This window comes from Centroberyx affinis, unplaced genomic scaffold (assembly GCF_046629955.1).
Source record: "Centroberyx affinis isolate AG114_WGS23_722 - 3 ecotype Tasmania unplaced genomic scaffold, CSIRO-AGI_Caff_v1 ptg001680l_1, whole genome shotgun sequence".
Classification (NCBI taxonomy): Eukaryota; Metazoa; Chordata; class Actinopteri; order Beryciformes; family Berycidae; genus Centroberyx; species Centroberyx affinis.
In genome coordinates, this window is record NW_027280100.1 from 103,061 (window position 1) to 125,633 (window position 22,573).

Below are 22,573 nucleotides of genomic sequence, written 5' to 3' on the forward strand. Positions count from 1 at the left end.
CAAATAAAGAAGGTGCGTAAAAGGCTACTAGGCCTACATCACCTGTTTAGGATTTACACACGTGACCGCGGTAGACTGTTATTCTCCAGCTTTAGCCTACAATGCCATACATCCATAAAATGTATTGCGGTAAAAAGGGGTACGCCTAAAAATAATCTGTCTTGCCTTGACAGCTAATCCACACTATTTTGGGGCGTTTTGTGAGGCTACTGTTTTCTTTGAGGGTGGAACCACGCAACGACCGGTTCCATCCAGGCTGCAACCCGGACTCCATAGTGTGACACACAGTCGGACTCGGAAGCAGACGGAGAATGTTGTGGCTGCTGTCGGTCTTGCTGCCTTTTGTGAGGCTGTATTTATGTGGAGTTAAAGTCCTTCTCTATCAGCTGTTCAACAGATCTTTTACCTTACCAGGTCAGGTCAACTTCTGTTTGCCAAATGTCTATTACTGTCTGCGAATTCGTGTTCTTTAAAGCTCTATTTTGCCAGTATTTCCGATAGGTGCTGTTCGCGTGCCAAACTCCGTTAACAAATCTGGTAGTTTAATGTTGCCTTGTTAATCGGCATATGAACATACCCGGTGGAACATGACTGGAGACGTTTTAGGAATAGCTGGGGTGTTCTGCTAAATTCAGCATACATCCAGCCAAGCAGCATCACAATGTCAACTCTTAGGACTGGTTCTCCCCGTTATTCCCACAATCCACTTCCACCAAAACAACGTTAACGTTAACACCGGGAAGGGTGTGAGAAGCAGTTATAAAAGTTGAGATTTTATTGAAATATAGTGCTGCTAGGGGGTTCACATGTATGCCGAATTTACCATAAGACCCTAATAATTCTTCAACGTTCAAGTCATGTTCTAGAAAGTGTTTACATTTGCACATAAGCAAGGCAGCATTAATTAAACTGACATATTTTAAAGGAGTTTTGCGAGACTGTCTCTGTCTCTATACGGGAACGACGAGGCTCTGCTATAGCCAGCTATTGTGGCCTGACTAATCACGAACTTAACATTTTATCAACACAGTAAAATGTTATGTGTAAAACGCAAACCTTCATTTATCAGGAGGTATAGCCTACAACGTACTGTTCACTACCTCATGTTAGTTTATGCGGTATAACAATTCTTGCTAGCTAGAATTTCAGAATGGCCAGTGCCAAATGATGACAAGGCAACCTCACAGTCAAAGCCATTGTTATTGTCAGCAAACTGTTGTGCCATTGAGTCTCAAGGATGTCTAACCTGATGCTTTGTCTGTCTGCTGGACTAATTTCATTGTGTAATTCAACACATTTTAAATGAACAGTAGGTTTCATTGAGCAAGACTAGCCCAAAGACATGTATTGAAGTTAGTGACCTTTTGCCTCAATACTGCCCAGTCTGAACATCACATGATTTTGGAATCTAAGATCCTAGAGAAAAATACCACAGAATATCAGCATTCAAATAAATTAAATCTAGGACGTTTTGGTAGAAACATCTCTCTCTGTCTGCCATTGTCATATAAAATAGTTTTTTCCCACTTGGAATAGAACCTGGAATAAACCTAAGTTTCTTTTTTAACATGCCTAGTTGAATAAGCCCACTCTAATGATTGCAGGAAGAGTATTTTATGCTGAGACCCCTGTTTAATTCAAAAGAACAGTAGAAATGCCAATATTTTGCACAGCACTGAATGCACGCTCATGTTGGAATGATAGAACGTGGGATTGTTCAACTACACATATCAAAAGATTTATTTCATTCTTTGATGCGTGTGAACATACACCTCATCAGATGATTTTATTTAGAGTTCATGGCAGCAGTTCATTTGGAATCTTCAATCAAAAGGAATTGATTCAGTATGATGAAATACTGTGTATGTAACTGTAGCCACGTGTAGAGCGAGTACATGTTCTCAACCATTCAATTCAGGTTTATCCTTTACCTTTGTACTGTTATGAAATTATTTGTCAAATTGTCAAATGAGCACTACCATTTGAGAGCTTTATTAATAAGCTTACTAGTACCCATGGTAGACAGCCCCCAAATCCATGTTTTTATTGAGAGATCACTAATGGAATTAGTTATTAGTTAAAAAGGTAGCACTCATTCACAATGTTATCATTCTGAATATTGAATCTAAAATTTGTATTTATTATAAGACATGAAGCTAATCTCTGTTAAAACATGTGATACCAGAGTGAAAAATCACAAATGCGTTGCACCCTGACACAATGGAAGGGATTGTATCTCCCAACAGTGAAAGGGTTATACTCTTGGGTAACCTTGTAATCTTGCAAAGAATGCAGGCTATTTAACTGGACGTAAGGGCACAGCTTAAGACCCTAAGACATTACAGCTAGTCTCAATACCTTCTGACTAGCTTTTTAAGGTTGGTTTAAAACTCTTATATCAACAAAAAATGCGTAATAATTTTAAAACGAACATTCTTGAAAGTGCCATTTCAACTGGTTAAGATCCAGCTGATATTTAACTGAAAGTAGGCCTACTTATTTCAAAATCTCATCTCAGTATAGGCTCACAAATAGTTATGTTTTCATCATCTTGTAAACATCCTCAAATGTTTATTTCACTATTCTTGTTAGGTACTCAGTAATGAGCGAAGGCATCTAAACGGACTGTTAACCAAAGGAACCAATGGAGGGTAGAAGTGCAGGAGCTTCATCCTCTGGCCTCAATCTTGTTGCACACCCGCGGGCAAAAAGCAAAGTCTGGAGATACTTTGGCTTTGACACAGACGCGGATGGGTGCATATTGCACTGGAAAAGGATATACTGTCGTGTATGCATGAGCCAAATCGCTTACTCTGGAAACACCTCCAACCTGTCGTACCACCTAGAGAAGAACCACCCTGTAGAGTTCAGTGAGTTTGTGAAGAGCAACACAGATCAGATTCGCGAGGCGTTTGCTACAGCATTCTCCAGGATCAAGCCTGAGCCGCCTGGCCCACATCTTCAGCAACCCCAGGACACAAACTCGAGGCAGAACTTAGGCTATGAAAACAGACGACACAATGACCTGACAATAGCTGTCATCAACTTCATCTGTGAGGGGATGTACCCTGTATCTGTAGTTGAAGAGCCTACTTTCAAGACCTTACTGAGAACCGCCGATCCTGGATACTCGCCACCCAGCAAAAGCGACCTTGCAGTTAAAATGCTTCCGCAGATGTATTGCCGTACCCGTGAGATCCTTCTGACTGAGGTAGCCGGTGTTGTGAACTGTGGGGTCACCACAGACCTTTGGCAAAGCCAAACCCGGAATAGAACTTATATTTCACTCTCCATGCACGCTGTTAATCACAATAGTGCAACTGGCTTCTCTGTGACCAGCAAGTGCCTTAAAACTTTTGAAGTGCAAGAGGACAATACAGCGGAGAATATCACCAGAGCAATGTATGAAGCCTTCGTCGAATGGGGGATAACTCATAAAGTCAGCGGCGCCACCACTAATGGTTCAGTGGACATTGTGAAAGCATGCTCTCTCCTGGAACTATCAGTGGAAATGCCTTGCCTTGGACACACCATCAATCGAGCAATGGATGAAGCTTTCGCGCTGCCTCGAGTAGACAGCTTTTTAGGCTGTTGCCGCAAACTTGTCGCTCATTTCCGGGAAACGGCAATGGCGATGTATCTGCTGAGGGAAAAACAGAAGCAGCACGGCCTTGCCCAGTGCACACTAATCACGGACTGGGGCCGGTCTTGGTTGGCCGCGCTGGCAATGCTCCAGCGGCTTAAAGAGCAACAGCTTGCTATAACTGCAATGCTTGTGGAGAATTCCAACAACCATCATTTGAGCTTTGATGGTGCTGACTGGGCTATGGTGGAGGGCTTGATTGAAGTCCTCCAGCCCTTTAAAGTTGTGGCAAACATGATCACTTCCTGTAGATATCCAACCATCAGCATGGTGAGGCCCGTGCTTCATATGCTATTGAACACCACCCTCAAGGTGAAGGAAGGGGACCTCAAAGAGATCAGCATGACAAAAGAGGTAATCTCCAAGGTGCTGTCCAGCAACTATTCACAGACGCAGGAGATTTCAACATTCCTGAACGTCGCGACATTCCTGGATCCACGGTACAAGCGACTGCCTTTCTTGTCTTCTCAGGAACGCTCCCAAGTTGAGAGTAACATCATCGAGGAGGCAAAAGCAATTCTCGAGAAACAGATCGCTGACCGACCTTGTAACGACGATTTCTCCTTGGCGTCTGACGAGCCACCTAGCAAAAAGCAGACACCACTGACAGAACGTCCAGGCAGCAGTGCGACCCCGGACAACCCATTGGCCGCCATATTTTGCCAGTCTGACACGGACCAGAGCCAGGAAGAGCTGCATGCTCAGGTGGTAGAGGAGCTGGGCAACTACAAATCACAAAGGATCCTGGGTCTGAACGAAGACCCTTTGCTTTGGTGGTCGAGTCACGCGGCCTTGTTCCCCACACTCCCCAAGGTACTCCAGAAGTACTGGTGTGTTCCTGCCACCAGTGTCCCTTGTCACAGATTGTTCAGCTCCTCAGGCACCATTCTCTGTGGGAAGAGGAACCGCATAGCTCCAGCACTAGTAGATCATCAGGTATTCCTGTACGAGAACTCGCGGAGCTATTACGAGCCTGAGCCCAGTGAAGATGATTTGGACGATGTTTGGGATGGGAACTGTACTCTGGGTCAGCCACTGGAGTGATTGTGTGCATACCAATAGCATAAGGTCAAAGGACATAAGAAGTATGATTTTAGACCATGTATATTGTGTGGCCCACATGGAAGACAAGACATTCAGACATTAAAATCATATGATCAAGGTGTCTGTATAGGTATTCAAAAGTAATGGACCCTTGTAAAAAATATTCTTTGACTTAAATTCTCTTATCCAAAGTGGAAGAAATATATTTAGGGCAATCTGTACCTTTTGCTAAAGGTATAAATCAATTGTACATTGCACAAAATAAGAGAAAGTCACTGTAGACTGCTAATGTTCACAACAAAGTGATCCTAAATCATAAATATGGCTGGTGGATTTGGTTTTAAGTACAAAATCCTTTTAGAACCTTTTATAAATGCCACTCATTAAATTAAGCATGTCCTATCCGTATTAAACATGCAGTAACGTCTAGTCAGTGTCATTATCAGAACAAAGCAATGTGTGCTGTAACTAAAAGAATTCTAGTGAACATAGAATAGTAATGTCTGTTGTCCTTCATTATCTGTGCATCTGTCACTGTTCATTACAATAGGCCTCCTACAAACATTCATTTTGTGTGAGCAGCTCAGTGAGATTAATATTGGCCTTGTCTTTTCTGGTGTTCTCTGTTGCATTGTTAAAATTTCATTTAAGCTAAATGGTAAGTTTAGTTTTGCTTGAGAGAAATATTTGTAATATGGGTTTGGCTACTCCTAGTGTTGACAATGTGGACTTGTAAAAATGTCATGCTCTGCAATATACTGTCATATAAAATATGTTGTAAAAACATTATGAAAGTAAAGCTTTTATTCAACGGTTTGCTTAGTTGGTTGATGTCCAAACTTTCCATTTTGATCGCAATATTGATACATTTTTATGAGTACTATTGCAATTTTCCTTGTTTCATAAGGGCGACAAATGCAGTTTTATTTAACTGTCATAATTACAGCATAGACCTTGTCACCAGCATCAGAAATGTTACGACTCAAGGTGCATGGATAGATAAGCACTTGGACTGATTGCACTTCCATTTTGTGGTCAGTTTAAAAGCTGTGTGGCAGCCAGCTGTCTGACAGGGTCGTCTTATCTGATGGATGAATTGTTGCAAAGAAAACAAGATCTTAAAGGCTCCTTCCTCCCTGCAAGGTCAGGATGCAGATCAATGAGACTCATTGACCTGGCTGCAACTCACCTCAAATGCTGTGTTAACCTTACCAATGAGTTCCGCTGCGAAAATCAAAACACCAGTTCCAAAAGAAAGACTAAATATAAACAATGGATGAGTTAAAGTCAGATGGGAACTATTGATTTTCTTTGATGGATGATTATTGAAAGTGAAGGATTGGGTTATGTTCTCATGTGGTACCCTCTCTCCTCTTATACAGTCTTACCCAAGCAAAATGGAAGGGTTGCCATAGTGACTGGGGGTGCCCGTGGAATGGGTTTTGAGACCGCAAGACACCTGGCAAGCCTTGGCATGCATGTTGTAATAGGTAGGCTATTGTACAACACACCATTACTGTGCGTTCACTCTGCCAGCAACCAGGTTGATGGGTCACTGTTCTGAGTGCAAGAGCCGATTGCAGTCAAATCATGTATTTTTTGCTGCTTTAGTATCCTTTCATAACTTTACATCAGAGGTGGGGACTCAAGTCCCATGACTTGGACTCAAGTCAGACTCCAGTCACAGTTTTAATTGCTTGAGACCTGACTTGATGCATGAAGAGAATACTTTAGACTTGACTTGGGTTCTGGTGACTTGGGACTTGACTTTGACTTGTACATCGATGACTTCAAAGGATTTCTAAAGTCTTGACAAAAGATCTGGTGTTTGTGTAAATGACTTAGAGTGATGAGATTTGTTCCGCCTGATTATAGAAATAGCCTACTGATTATAGAAATCAAACTCATGATGTTCTTACGAAGTTTTTATCTTATTAAAACCATATTTCATTGAAAAATCCTAGATATTTCGTTTTTTTTTATATTAAATTCATACTGGACTGTTGATGTGTTCTGACTTGACTTGCTGTTCTACATTTAAACTTGACATTAATGACATGGACTTGACTTGAACTTGACTTGGTAATCTACATTTAGACTTGAGACTTGACTAGAGACTTGTGCCTCAAGACTTGAGACTGACTTGGGACTTGAGCAAAGTTGACTTGGTCACACCTCTGCTTTACATTGCTAGCGAGCACAAATTACATAGCATTAATTGAAAATAAAAATAAAAAACTCAAATTAGTTCAGAATTTACCATCGACCCTAATGATGGGTGGAACCGTTCACCAAGCATAATTTTTGAGATGTTTATTCCTGTAGAGAAGTGGGAAGATTTGACCGGCTGAAATCAACGTCCATTTCATACTTGCCAGGCAGAAGTATTGCTCATGAAACATAATCACATTGGTAAGGAAACAAGGTAGCGTGGGAATCTGATTGGCTATTGTAACTGCAAAAAGTTAAACCGTGGCCAACTTTTCTCGACTGACAAGTTTGTTGACCATCCACACATTGTCAGTTTCCCTGGTTTCTCATTAGCTCTTTAGAAAATAAACTTCTGCTGACTTGCTGATCATGTTGCTCGCAGTGTGGACACACAGTTATCAATTAATTTATGGTCTAACCCAATTGAAGTATTTTGAGTTTAACTGTCCCGAGGTTAGCATTTTCTCTAGCACAATAATGCCCCAGAATGCAGCATTCAGAATAGAATTGAGGTAATGATTTTGCCATAGAATCACAAAAATTTTACTTTACTGAACTTTAGCCTATATGTTGTCAGATGCTCTGTGAATACATGTTCTGTCATTATGTCTTGGTATATGAGGTTTTGTATTCAGTAGCCAAAATGACTTAAATTTGACTCAATTATTCAAAATTTTAACGTGCAAAATTTTTACATATACAGTATTTAGGGCTGAACGATTTTGAAAAAATATCTAATTGCCATTATTTTGACTGATATTGCAATTGCGATTAGGGATGGGTCATGATTTTTGAATAGTCATTAAATTATAAAAAAAATCAAATCGTTTATGCGACTATCGTCTTGTCTTAAAAAGTATATTTTCATAGCTTGCTAGTAGTAAATAGCTATGGCTTGATTAGCCCTGAACCGGTCCTTCTCTTGTTTTAACGTTAAAACAAGAGAAGGACCGGTTTGGATATCAAATAGTAGTTTTGCTTGAAATGCCCATCCCATGAAAATTGCAGTAGGCCATATTGCGATTTTGATAAAATTTTGATTAATTGTTCAGCCCTAATGTCATTTCATATATTTTTGGTACATGGCTAATTGGTATGAACGCAAATCAAATTAGCTTTAGCCAGAGTCTTGTTGAAACCCATTGAGGCGGTAGTGTTTGAGGTGAAGTGGATATCTGCTGGACGTCTGCTCATCTCATCTCCATCATCTCCAGCTGGGAACGAGGAAGAGGAAGGCTTGGCAGCTGTCAGGAAGATTCATGAAGAAGACAGCGAGGGGAAAGGTACTTCTCTCTCTGTCTCTCCATCTCTTTCTGCCTCTGCTCACACCTCTCATCTTGGCGCTATTCATACAAACAAATATAAAATAGTGCAAACATTGTGTATTTAATCTTCAATTCAATTTGATCACCTCTTACATCCTTAAAATGTATGTAAATGTATGTATGTAATCTGTTTACTTGAAGGGAAAGTCCACCCTAGAACACTTAAACTCTGTTAAAAGAACAGCTTTTGGTGACGTACCTTGCATTTATGTGTCCATTTTGTTGTTTGGTGGTTTTCCACAGCAGCTGCAATAGAATTGGAAGAATATTTTTGACGTAAACATCAACAGTAAACGTCAGGTTTTGGTGTCAGTCCCTCAAAATCAAAGAGGCTTTTTTCTAGACTCACCATTTTTCACTGATGTTCAACAGGAAGAGATACCAATTTCTCCACCAACAGTAGCCTCAATAGACCATAATGCAATGCGTCCACAAAACGCATCTCCTCTTGTTATCGCTATCACTATTGCGCTCTCCACCTGTAAAACCAACAGCTGGATGGAACAATTTCATGCATGTTCTCTGGGGGGCTGTGAAAAGGCATTCTGGGATACATAGGAAATCACAAACTGAGGGGGAAGGTTTAGGGAAAGTGGGTACACCAAAAAAGTACATCACAGATTGATGATATACAAGCAAATAGTAAACATGTTGTCCCCCACCAATGATGTAGTTCCACCCTTGGGTCAGTCAGTGATTGCTGAGTGCACTCAAAATATGAGTGAAATTGTATAAGCATTTTCATATGGGACAATGAAAGGACAGATTGACCATATATTTCTGTTGCCTACTCTCCTCAGAATTAGGCTTACAAGTTATATCTTGAAATGTAGTAACTGTAATTGTCCTGTTTTTACTCAATACAGTACAAAATATAAGAACTACAATACGCAATAAATACAATCCGTACATTACACAATATACACTACAATACAATTTATAATACAATATACAATATAACATACAACATCAGGAGCGTGAGTGTTATGAATAATATAAATGCTAAATGATAAGTGATATATGGTATTGCACAGTAGGTAAGTGGTAATATGATATAAGTAGTCAACACTGACGGCACAGTGGTAGTGCAGTGATGAGTGCAATAACAGTACAACAGTCCAACAACTGTACAATAACTACAGTGTCTTGTGGTTAGAGGTTTGCCCAAAAATTCTCCATTGACTCTCACTTCAACCCAGTCTGATGTCTCCAAGTGTGTAGTGTGTGTAGACTATTATGTTACCTATGATAACTTTAACTGTATTGCTTTACCACTGAGTCCCCATTCATTGTCCCCCACATTGTATAATAACTTTAACTGTATGACCTGCTTTACCACTGAGTCCCCATTCATTGTCAATGCCGCCCCCTAGTGGCACAAAGTCAACGTTACAGTGTGACTAACAAACTAGCCAACGAACTAACGGACGGAGACCGATCCATAGTCCCCCCTTTGGTGGGGGACAATAACAGTGTACTAGTATCCAAGGGTGGAAGTTTCCTCTAAAGAGTCAACGAGAGGGGCAACTTTTCTCCAGTTTCATTTTTTTTTTCCTGATTCTCATTTGCTCTAATACAACCAAATCCATGTTTTTGCCAGACAAGAGCTGAGGAGTCAAATGTTTGCCAAGAATGAGGATAAAAGCGTCCCAGCCCGCTGAACATGTTGTCGTGCAGATGTGATTGGGACCGAATGTTCGGGGGGGAAAAGGCATCTCTTGATCCCCGGCAGCACCTGCCCGCCCTCATTTCTGCTGTCGGCGCTGACTTGGACGTCGGACTCAAATAGGCTTATGTATCACTGTCATGTTCTCGTTCACAGTGACAAAGACAGACAACGGCGTGACAGCTAGTTGCCGCATGTTCACAACTCTGCGGACCTTCGCTGTATCTCCCTACTCTCTCGCATATGCCCCCCCTCCCTCTTTCCTCTCAGCTGTTGTGTATTCTGTCAATCTGTGGCTTGTGACAAGTGGACTAGACAAGTGGAGAGGCAAAAACTGTTTGAGAACACCAACAGGTCTATAAATATCTTTTCCCCCCTGCGGATGATTATGCCCAGAATGCATCACAAAAGCAAGGGATTCTTCCACTCCCTGCTTTGCAGCTCCCAAAATATGACTCAAATAAACTGGTGGGCATTTAATGGGTCTACCAAACATGGTCTAGGTCAGTGGTTGTCAACGTGGGGTCCGGGGACCACCAGGTCCTTAAGGGCATTCCGGGGGGTCCCCAGTAAATTGATGAATTGTTAAACTTCATTATTTCATTCATAAGAACAATTATAGAATGTAGAAGAATAAGGCTGGGTATTGGCAAGGACCTCATGATACGATACGTATCACGATACATGGGTCACGATATGATTGTATCACGATACATTGCGATATGATACATATTGCGATACATTGCAATACTCTACATAATTTACTGAAAATTTAAAAATCAAGCTGAAAATACAACTTGCTGTGTACCACCTGGGTAGTCTAATATGTACATCACATTATATTGATAACTCAGCGGACAAATTGAGTCAAAACTATTTAATTCAAAGGGATTTGAGGGAAATTTAAGGACATTTTAAATCAGTTTAAAACATGAATAATTTTTTTTAATGTATTGATACGAGGGGCTGGAAAATCGATACAGTATCATGGAAAAAAATATTGCAATACTCAGCTGTATCGATTTTTTTGGACAGCCCTATAGAAGAATGACTATTTTGATCATAGTTTCACTGTTATCTCTCTACCTACAATTCAGATAGTCATGGAATTGTCTAACAATAAAAATATAATATGGAATATTTAACAATAAAAAATCTTCTCAGATTTGGGTCCAAGAGAGAAAATCTCATCAAATGGGGGTCCATGGCTCTAATGTAGACTAAATTAGGGGTCGTTGATATGAAAAAGATTGAGAACCACTGGTCTAGGTTGTCCACAATTGTCTCATGTACTGATGTGTAATCACAATACTATTTTACAATTGGCAATCTACCTTGGCACTTTGTAACCTGTGTTCAGATTGAATTGAAGTCTAATGCAATGGGAATGAATGAATGATGGCCCATCCCCCACCCCGAGCTTTGGTTCATTGGTGACATATGGAGGCGAGAGGAAGCTAGTTTCTGTCTTGTCAGATTGCGTTTGCTTATTCACCAACTGGACGTTGGCGGGGTAGGACAGTCCTCAGGGACGGCGACTTCAGGTTCCATTAAGCGTCATTCAGCACTCGTCTATTCACTTATTCAAGACTGTCTGGTTAATCAGGCAGGACTTCACTGATACTCCCTACATCAAACTTAAAAGGAGGTTGTACCAACTGGTACGTCAGGAGCTTTAAAAAGTCCTGCGCGCTCACCCAGAGGCACGTCAAAGAAATTAGTCTGGAGTAATCATACAGTGCCTCAGGATGTTTTTTTAATGTGTTAATCCTTGTACCTGAATTTGGCTGTTTGTTTATACCTAGCAAACACTTTGACGTTGAATAGATGTTGATAGGAGGACCTGCACCAATGTTAAAAACCTGTGTAAATATAGCGCCAAAATGAGTCCATAGTCGTCCATAGCTGCTACCTGCAACGTTTTGTGAAATCAGGGCCTAAATATATTTCTGATATCAGTTCAAAACAGCTTCCAAAGCTGTTTTAATATGAATTTTTACTGTGCCGTACTTACCTTAATAGGATAATTTTGTGTTCATTTGGGTTCATGTTGAACTTGGCCACCTCTAGCATGTCGCCGTTTCATCCAACACTCTGTGGAGAAAATGTTTTTTTTGTGTCCACCTTTTTCATAGGATGGCCCATATCTCTTTTCAAATGGTCAGTCCTGCCAGTATACAGTCAACTATGTATGGCACAGCCTAAAATGCTCAACTGACTAGACATGGAAGTGGGCCAGCTTTTCAGCAACTGTTGAATAAAGATATGCGCGCGTGCGGGTGTGTGCATGCATGTGTGTGCTCCAGATGGCATTACGCCTGGCACTGTGCACCCTCCAACTGGCACCCTGGCATCATCGCCACTTTGTGCTTGCCTCGGTGATGGAGCTTCCATTCTCTGGCACTGAGACCAAGCATTGCCAGTTGAGGTGGCACAAATCTGTTAAAGGCAACAGCAAATGGTTGCTCTTTCTGTGTGTAGGGTTGAAAGGGTATAAATCTGGATTTACGGTCACGGTTTCTGGCAATTTTAGGCTAGCTTGCTGTTTCTAAAAGTGTAAGGACAAATTCACACCAAGAGCATTTTATTTGAACTCTGGAGCATTTCATCCTTTAGTTCGGTTTGGCCAGGCGAGAATAATGTCATTTGAACTGAAACGCCTGAAAATGTGAGTCTCAGTCCTCTTCCAAGAGAACTGTGATGCGGTTCATAGGAGTGAGAACATAATTGAACCAACTACAGGAAATGACCCCAAAACTCAAGGGTAGAAGGAGACGGATGTTGACATGTGATAGTCAGCAGTTCCTCATGCTTGGAAATCCTAGCAGAACAAAATGAAGTCTGGACTGATGCTCATATGCAGCTATTTCTCAATGTGTTCTTAACTGGTATGAACACCAGAGAAGAAGAGCGCAGACAAGTCCATCATGCGTAGCTAAAGTTAAAGGGGCTGGACTCACATTTGTTTTATCTGCCCCCCCGCCACCAGTCTTTAACCTGGCAGGATGACAGGTCACCAAAACTGTCCAATAAACAAGCTACTTGTGAGTCCATGTGACTTTTATTTACAAGCCCTCATTCGCTTGTAACTGAGTAGTGTGAACCTAAATGAACCAAATACAAAAATGCAGTCAGGTGGACTTCCCCACTGTGATCGCACCCTCAGTCAAACTGGTTTTCTGTCTTTTTTTGCAGCCCATAAAAAGGAGCAAAGACTACATTTCTAGCTGCATTCCTTTCAGCACTGAGCATATGCCCAATGAAAATCCTTCCATATTTCTTCATCATTCATGTGCTCTTTGGATGACCTTGCCGTTAAGCCAGGAGCAAGCTGCATGCTCTGTCACTCAAGATTCAGATCTGCAAGGGTTTTGTCGACTGTGGCAAATAAACTCTCGCTCTCTCTGTGCATCGCTGGCACGACCACCCCGGGTGGCTTTGTGTTTTTCTGTTTGCTTTGACTCTTTCATTTGAAATGGACCTCAAATGATGTTTCACTTCAGTACAACCCCTACATATTATAACACGCATGTCCCCTGATGACTTAACGAACAGTCAGCCACTAATATTGGCTATCCTAGTGTCCGCAGAGGACTAACCCATTTGCTTTCATTTTGAAAAGCTGGTCTAAAACACAAAATTGTACAAACTACAGTGATTTGACCCTGATCCTCTTTTTACTGTCCATGGCCACAATTTCTAAGCATCGTAAATGTTGAAAAAAAGAGATTATCAACAGTACTATGCAGTATTATGGCCAAGCTAATGATAGTAAGCGTGTAAGTGTGAGAAACATTTCTAATAGGCAAGCTGAGTGATTTGCTGAATTCTAATTAAGGTTTCTGTATGTACTATGTACTGTGTTTAATGGACATTTTGTAGCTTAGTATTATTCAAAACCCTACTTCATGTCATAATTAGTGTAACACACAATATTGCCTGAATGTAGGACTGTAATTGATTTAATTATGTGCTTGAGCAATCAGTTCAGAAAAGCCACAAGCCGTGGCAAGTGACTCAAGTGTAACATGCCCATTGTTGTTCATAAATCCTATTGTACCAGGCTTTGTAGGGGACAAATTCTAGTTTCACAGCCATACAGCTAACTTTAATCTCCAGGGCAGACCTACAACACCCATTAATTACTTTCTAATGTGTTTTCTATTAATAAAATAAAGTTACTGCTATAGATTAAAATGGACCACAATTGCATTTATCCATTGTAATCTTTCTTAATCTACCTTCAGATAGTAATGCTTAAATTGGTCAGACCAACCCATCAAGCCAAAATTCAGACCAAACTGTCTATTTGCAATATCGTTCTGTCAGATTCCCCAGTCATATGAGTGAAATCTGTTCTAACCGGCCTTTATGAATTTTTTTTTTTTTTTTTTTTTCTTCAGCTGAGTTTGTCTTCCTGGACTTGGCCTCCCTGGAATCTATCCGACAGTTTGTTCAGAAGTTCAAAGCCCGGGGTCTCCCCCTTCACGTTCTGGTTAACAACGGTAGGCTTCATTTTGGTTTTTATTAAGGTTTTATTTTGACTGTAAATGAAAAAAGTCATAATAGGGTTAGTCAAAGAGTCTAAAAAGTCTAAATTTTTTAGTTAACTTCCTCACCGAGCACTGTAATTTTGATTTATTGTATAAAACTTTTTGCCCAATATGTCATTTATGCCTCTCTTGATCCAAGCCCTCCATTCACTCCACTGTCACATTCACTTCCACAGTGTTTATTGGCAAATTTGTAAGCTGATATAAGCGGGTTTCGATTTCAAAGGAATACGCTGGTGTTTTTTAATGCATTTCTTAGCGTCAACAAATCCTATGAAAATAACAAAATCAGCAATGATTTTGTTTTGCCAACAAGTCTCGTCCATGTAGCAGATGCCCAATGAAGCCATGTCCCAGCAGCCATAGAACTCCATTTTATAAAAAAAATGATTAAAAACACGTCAAAGAGTCATGCTGTTTGTCTGGCAGCATATTTCATCATCGCGATGCACGGGTCCGGCCGACTTTTTCCTCAAACAAATTAATAAGTCGGCTGTAAACACGTTCCGTAGCACCGAAAATAGCCCCCAGCGTAATGAAGAATTTGTTGAATTTGATGTAGTAATAACTACAACAGCCTGACTTTTCGTGGTAATAGCGATTTTTAAAATTGAAACTATGTCTTTGTGAGCTGTATTTCAAGGTTTTTAGCTTACAATTGGAGCCAATGACTTCCGGGTTGACGGCTAAAAACGGAACGTGGGAAGTCAGCAAGTAACGGGAATAGAGCAAACACATTGTTGATTTCGTTATTTTCATAGGATTTGTTGACGGTAAGCAATGCATTAAAAAACACCAGCCTTATCCTTTAAAAAAAATCAAGGGCCGCATAAAGCTCATGGGTTATTTTTGAATTAAGCTCCTAATGAAAGATGTCTCTGGGGAAAGATGTGTACCTAGAAAACGGTCAAGCCAACCTGTCAGCCTTTCTTGTTCTTTTTAACAGATCAATCAATAATTCACCAACTCACTGAGCTGTTTTCCCCAGGCAAATATTAGGGTCAGTTGATGGATGCCGAAGGACAAAGGTGTTTGTGCCACCCCACTGAGAGAGAAATGAGGGAGTAAAAGATGTTCAGTCTCACTATGCCTCATTGGTTCGCTGCTCAGTGGTTTCTGAATGATTCAACGTTTTTTTTTAGGCCGTACAAAACATCCTGCAGTGACTGTGAATGAGGATGTTACAGTAACGGATTCATATCGACTCATATACATGAAAACCGAAATTTGTTCTTGGTCTAAAATCACTTGAAGAGCTTTAGCTGTTAGTCCATCCTCTATGTCTCAGAAAAACAGAACTTCATATCATGGATTGGAATAACTAAAAGGAAGATGTTTTCTGGGAGCTTGTTCAATTAGCTGTTAAGTGATGAGAACATAGACAACAAAATCATCCATGTGTCCCTGGTAGATTGTCTCTGGCGCTCCATGCTAACACTTATTACACTATGTTGAGTGATAGTAGGCTCCATGCTAACACTTTAGCGTACACTATGTTGAGTGATAGTAGGCTCCATGCCAACACTAAAATCATATTCCTAGTTCCTCTTCTATAACACTTTAGCATACACTATGTTGAATGATAGTAGCTCCATGCTAACACTTTAGCGTACACTATGTTGAATGATAGTAGCTCCATGCTAACACTTTAGCGTACACTATGTTGAGTGATAGTATGCTCCATGCTAACACTAAAATCATATTCCTAGTTCCTCTTAACACTTTAGCGTACACTATGTTGAGTGATAGTAGGTTCCATGCCAACACTAAAGTCATATTCCTCTTCTATAACACTTTAGCGTACACTATGTTGAATGATAGTAGCTCCATGCTAACACTTTAGCGTACACTATGTTGAGTGATAGTAGGCTCCATGCCAACACTAAAGTCATATTCCTCTTCTATAACACTTTAGCGTACACTATGTTGAATGATAGTAGCTCCATGCTAACACTTTAGCGTACACTATGTTGAGTGATAGTAGGCTCCATGCTAACACTAAAATCATATTCCTAGTTGTTCTTCTATTTTCTGTGACTCTGTTATTTAGCTGGAATCATGCTGGTTCCTGAGAGAAAGACGGAGGATGGCTTCGAGTTGCACTTTGGCCTCAACTACCTTGGCCACTTCCTGTTGACCAACCTCCTGCTGGATTTGCTGAAGAAGTCGGGAAAGCAGGACTGCTGCTCTCGCATCATCACCATGTCCTCCGCAACTCACTACGGAGGGATTCTGGACATGGACGACTTGCAGAGCAGGTAAGAGGAGCAATGAAACGCCTAGTCAGTGGCTAAGACTCTTAAACCTTGGACCAGGGGTCCAAGCTCATTTGCTCATTTGCTGCAGCTGGGCAGTAGGTTCACCAGTCTGGCTGCCTAAAGGCGATGGTATACTTACAATGTCAGACTTTCCCGAAATAGAAACACAGTCGAACACGTTATATACTTCATATTGTGTATTTACATTTAGACCATTTGCAGATGATCACTCCTTTTGTCTGTACAAACCTGACAAAATTGGCCTTGATAGTCGAAGGCATACATACTGACAATTCGTTCAATGTGCTATTTAACATGGCCGTCTAACCCCAATGTGTTCCAGTCTGCCCCAGGGGAGGGTATTAGCTGACATTTGCAAAATCATTATGATACAACATATAATGTAGCGTACTGTTACCAGAGGTGGAAAGTAACTAAGTACATTTACTCGAATACTGTACTTAAGTTCAATTTTGAGGTATTTGTGTATTACCATTTTATGCTAGTTTATACTTCTACTCCACTACATTTCAGAGGGAAATATTGTACGTTTTACTCCATTACCTTTATTTGATAACTTAAGTTACTAGTTACTTTGCAGATTCAGATTAGTAATACAAAATATAATCAACTAATACATTGTGATGTATTATTATTGATTACTGTAAGATACCCAGCAATATATAAAGTAGTGGAAATCAGCCCCACCTTTTCCAGCTGCAACATTAAAGTGATGCTTACACATTAATGCATCAATAATTATAATTCAATAGTATAATATATACTGTATTATTCTGAAATGGGCCATTCTGCATAATGAGTACTTTTACTTTTGTTGCTTTAAGTACATTTTGATGCTAATACTTTTGTACTTTTACTTAAGTAACATTTTGAATGCAGGACTTTTATTTTTATACTGTGGTATTTCTACTTTTACTTAAGTAAAAGATCCTCTTCCACCACTGGCTGTTACTTGCAGTACATGATTGCGGTAGCATCTTTCCATATAAACATAGGACACAGAGGGGAGATAAATAGGAATACTTGTGAGAATTTTCCTACTATGACTAGGAAAGCTTTATTCTTTTATATATTCTATTATATCTTGGAATCAATCTTGCATCCCAATGCCAAATTCAAATGTGTAGACAGTCAAATATATAATTTTCACCACCCAAACATACAGCCTGCCCCCTTTACTCATATTGATGCGGTTATTGGTTTTGATAGCAATATTGTCCCCATGGATAGCACAAAGAAGAGCAGAGGCTCCTTGCTCAAGGGCAGCACAGCGGTGCGTCTCGCCCGCAGGTTGAGATCTGATCGATGGCATCGCCCATATCTCAGGAAATGAGCAGATGCTGGCTCCGCTGTGACTCTAGAAATAATCTGTGCAGGGAGAGGGAGGTGTGGTGGTTTAGGCTTTTCAAGGTCTGATAAACTGAAGAGCGATGGCCCCATGGGGAGATCATCCTCACTGCCGGTTCTTTGTTTTTTTGAGAACGGATTTCATTCATACAAAATGTGTTTGTGCTTAGTGGGCTTTCATAACATTGTTAAAAGCAAATATCTTCAAGATGGCATTTCTGGCAAAACAATATTTATTAGGATTAGACCCATATATGGGGTTTTTAAATAAAAGGCTATATCGGCCTTTTTATTAAAAATCAGATATTAGCCTGTCATGTCGTTCACCTCTGATATGATGTAGGTTCCTCCCTGACAGCTAGTCCCAGTAGATATATCAGTCTAACCCAAATGATGACCCTGATGTGGCATTTTGATCAGATTCTGCATATGGATGATCTTATTGTTTTTATATCAAATGTCTGACCAGAGAAATCATTGCAGTGTGGTGTGGGAGGATTTTACAGTCTGTAAAACCTGCAGTGAAACCTGCCTCACTCCTGCTAAACCCACCTAGAACTATTTCATTAGTCTGGCTTTCAATGGAGAGTTTTAGTGTCCCATAATGTAAATGCTGTTTCAGAGGCTTTTCCGAGTGTGTACTACAACCAAGCTGCATCCAAAACATCATTCACCTGACTATATACAGTACCCTAACCCTTTTCAGCTACCACAGGGCTTCAAAAATATGTCTCGACAGCTAACGGGAACACTTTCCTCGCCTCCTCCCTCCCTGTTTCCCCCAGGACCTGCTATAGTGCCCACGGTGCCTATTCCCAGAGTAAACTGGCGCTGGTCCTCTTCACCTACTACCTGCAGGAGAAGCTGACGGCCGGCCGCTTCCCGGTGACCAGCAACGCCGTGGACCCCGGCATGGTGGACACAGCGCTGTACGACAATCTGTGCAGCCCGGCGCAGGCAGCCAAGAAACCGGTTGCCAAACTGCTGTTCAGGGTATGCTAACTTTGCACATTAGAGTCCCATTTAATAACATTGCGATTGACATTTGATAATTTTTCCTGCTATTACAAGGAAGGTTTCATTCTTGTGGGAAACAATACTGTGACATCTTTTAACTTGGATTTTCTGCTGATGCAGTTTCTGTAGGTGGCGCTATTTTCTTTAGCCGCTTTTCCACCGCATGGTACCGGCTCAACTTGACTCGACTCTACTCGCCTTTTTTGGTTTTCCATTGGGCAAGTACCAGGTTCCAGGTACCATATTACCTGGTACCTGGTCTTTTTTTGGTAGCACCTCCGCCGAGGTTCCAAGTGAGCTGAGGCGATACCAAAAGGTGACGTGAAAACACTGCAGACTACTGATTGGTCAGAGAGAATCGTCATCATTGCTCGACACGGGACATCCTGCACAAACCCGCCATATTTAAATAGCCAAGCTACTGTAGCGGCCGCAATTTTTTAACTTAATCTAACACATATGCTTATGTTAGCTACCAGGTTAGCTTACCCTCTTGGGGTTGCTGTGTGTGTCGCGTTGAAGATGATGTCACAACAGTTTCATGCGGCGACGCTGAGGGGGTACTATCTGCAGTGGAAAACCAAGTGGTACTACCAAAAGCGAGTAGAGTCGAGTCGAGGCAAGTTGAGCCGGTACCATGCGGTGGAAAAGCGGCTTTTGTCTGTTTAGCCATGGTGGCTATCACTGCTCATGCTAACTACCAAGTTCTTCTTCTATTTATTATAAACAAACCAGAAACGTAAAATGCATCACTTCCTGTGCGGCAGAAGATTTTTTTCAGGAAAGAGCTACCAGACACCAGGTGCTTAGAACAACAAATGTGAAAGCTTTCATGAGCTGGATATAGATTGAATCCCTGCTACGTCAACTGGCGATAGAGTAGCAAAATGGACATTAGTATTAAAATGCCACAGATTCTTACTTCAAAGCTATGTTCAGAATGTGTCACAGCTGGCACACTATTAATCCACTATCAAGCCACGTAGCTGCTAGCTAAGTGGCTCACGCGATTTTCTATTGACCGCAAAATAGTCTGCCTTCTGCAACTAAACAAAGCAACGGATGGTGTTGAGATTCACCTCTCGGCACACACATATAAGCTTTTAGATGATTTGCACATTTCTGTAATTTTAGGGCGTAGAAACCTACAGAAAATACTTCGTAACAACGAGAACTACAATGTAAAACGTACCAACTGCCGGCTTTTCTTGTCACTTCCGGACCTTCGTGAATTGTTGAAGTGCAATGGAAAAAGAAGTGAGGAACCCATCCCTGGAGCCACCTACTGTATATCCTAGTTGGTTTTTGCCACAGAAGGTTCCTGAAGGTTCTTTTGCAGTGGAAAATGGTTAAAACTCTTCACTACTAGTCTACTTGACCCTGATAGTTTGTTCTAAAAATACATGCAAGACTCTATTTCCCCTAGCTTCATAGCTTCATAACTCCATACTCGCTGTTCCAGTGCAATGTTAAGACAGATTGTAATTACCGTGATCTTAGGGATTATGACAATTGCCTTCTTTCATTTTCAAACAAACTCACATCAAAGATATGCTAATAGGGTTGCTGTCTGTGGATAATTAGTAACCAGAGGTGAGAAAAAGGCCTGCTCAATTGTAATTTTCACTCACCACAAAGACTTTCTCATGAGAGTACACTGAAGCGTCAAGCCTCGAATAATGATTGCAGCAAGTTTTTGTTCATTTTCATTTATTTAATTCAAAAAGGGGCATAGCTGTGTAAGGTGCCCTCAAATACAGAGAAATGAATAAACAGTGGTACATAGCGATTAGCAGCTGGTTTTCATTTCCTGTGCATTTCATTTAAAGATATGAAACCAATACCAAACTATATTTCACCGTAATGATTTCCTTTGAGAGGATTCATCCATTTCATTCTACAGTCCTCTAACAGGATATTGCATGTAGTGGTGAGAGGGTTTCATGATATTTGCATTCTGCTTTGTAGATGTTTATGTAATAATTAGCCTAACGGTGCCAGCTATGCTTACTTTAGAAGTGGAGTGTGTTTACCAGGGTTCCTACACATTTTCAATTAAAAAAATAATTAAAAAAACATGATTTGTTTTGAAGATTTTGTCTGGTGTTCAATATGATTTACGCAGAAAGACATCTTGCCCCTGCTAACTAGGTCATATCACTGTATAGATGAAGATTGTTCTTCACAGTGACAAATATCAGAATATGTGAGATGATTGGCAGGGTTCCTACATGGTTTCCATTTTAAATTCCAGATTTTTCCCCAGACCTTATGTTCTTGACTGGATTTGATATTGGTCGGTATTTAATATAATGCATGCTGACAGCGGCTGGGTAATAAGAGCGTCCCTCTATCTGAACATTATTCTTCACATCAACAAAAACTGTGGACTCAAAGTGGGTCTACAACAACATAAAAGCTAGAATTATGTGTGTATCATACCTGAACCACAAAATTTTCTATACTTTTCCAGACATTTTTTCAAATTCCCAAACTATTCACGACCTGGAAATGATTCAAATTCATTTTTAATACTTTTCCAGACTTTCCAGTCTGGTTTACACTGCACAACCACCAGTCTTTGACCAGAGAATTCTCGGAAAATAGACTCATTAAGCCACATTTTCTTCAGCAAAATCTTTTGATTGTGTCATTCTTTTTGCTTGTCCTTCCCAGACCCCAGCAGAGGGCGCGTCCACGGCGATCTACGCTGCAGCTGCCTCTGAAATGGATGCGGTGGGCGGCTGTTACTTGTATAACGGCCAGAAAACACAGTCAGCCGACATTACCTATGAGGCTGACGTACAGGCCGAGCTGTGGAAACGGAGCTGTGAGCTCGTGGGCCTTCAAGAGGCCTGAGATACCAGGCTGTGACCCTTACCTAACGAATAGTTCCACATCTTCCGGAGCCATGTAAGGCATGAGGACAGGAGTTGACAAGTGATACTAAACTACTATCTGACTTTTTGTTGCACCACTACCCAACCGTCCGGCATTACAGACCATCCACACCAGTGTACACTGGTGGCAATCTCGGAACCCGGTGTAGCCAGCGGACATCCGGGCCAAGACTTCCTCTTCCGTACGCCGGTCATTGTTCATAGTCCGATTAGCAACTTGAGATGCGAGAATGGAGTTGGAGTTGAGAGATGACGTCTCATATGCAGATATCTGTTTTTAGAGATTAGCTGAAATGTCGTCTGGACCTAAAACACCAACAAAAAGTATCAATGTTTGTGTATTGTGTGGAGAAACGTTCGACTCGTCTCAAGTTGCTAATCGGACTGTAAACAATGACCGGTGCACGGAAGAGGAAGTCTTGGCCCGGATGTCCGCTGGCTACACCGGAAACCCTGAAATATTGTCCGTTGCCCCCAGAGTCTAATCGTCGTCAGACCGATAGACGATGGGTTCCAAGATTGCACTGGTGGTAATGGCAATAGATAGAAAACAGGGTTATTTGTGGGGTGCAGGTAAATGGCTAGCAT

General features: G+C 41.0%; 2 protein-coding genes across 2 annotated transcripts; both read left to right on the plus strand.

Moving 5' to 3' along the window:
* Nucleotides 1-305: 305 nt before the first annotated feature.
* Nucleotides 306-5,428, plus strand: LOC139651540 (E3 SUMO-protein ligase ZBED1-like). The gene is made up of 2 exons (XM_071528495.1): nt 306-414; nt 2,593-5,428. Exon 2 carries the CDS (start codon nt 2,645-2,647, stop codon nt 4,685-4,687), a length of 2,043 nt encoding a protein of 680 aa, XP_071384596.1. The 5' UTR covers nt 306-414; nt 2,593-2,644; the 3' UTR covers nt 4,688-5,428.
* On the plus strand, nt 312-22,123 carry dhrsx (dehydrogenase/reductase (SDR family) X-linked). Its single transcript, XM_071528496.1, has 7 exons — nt 312-414; nt 6,070-6,177; nt 8,113-8,181; nt 14,293-14,394; nt 16,493-16,700; nt 18,854-19,061; nt 21,762-22,123. The coding sequence occupies exons 1-7, from the start codon at nt 312-314 to the stop codon at nt 21,942-21,944; spliced, it is 981 nt and encodes a 326-aa protein (XP_071384597.1). The 3' UTR covers nt 21,945-22,123.
* The last annotated feature ends 450 nt before the right edge of the window (nt 22,124-22,573 follow it).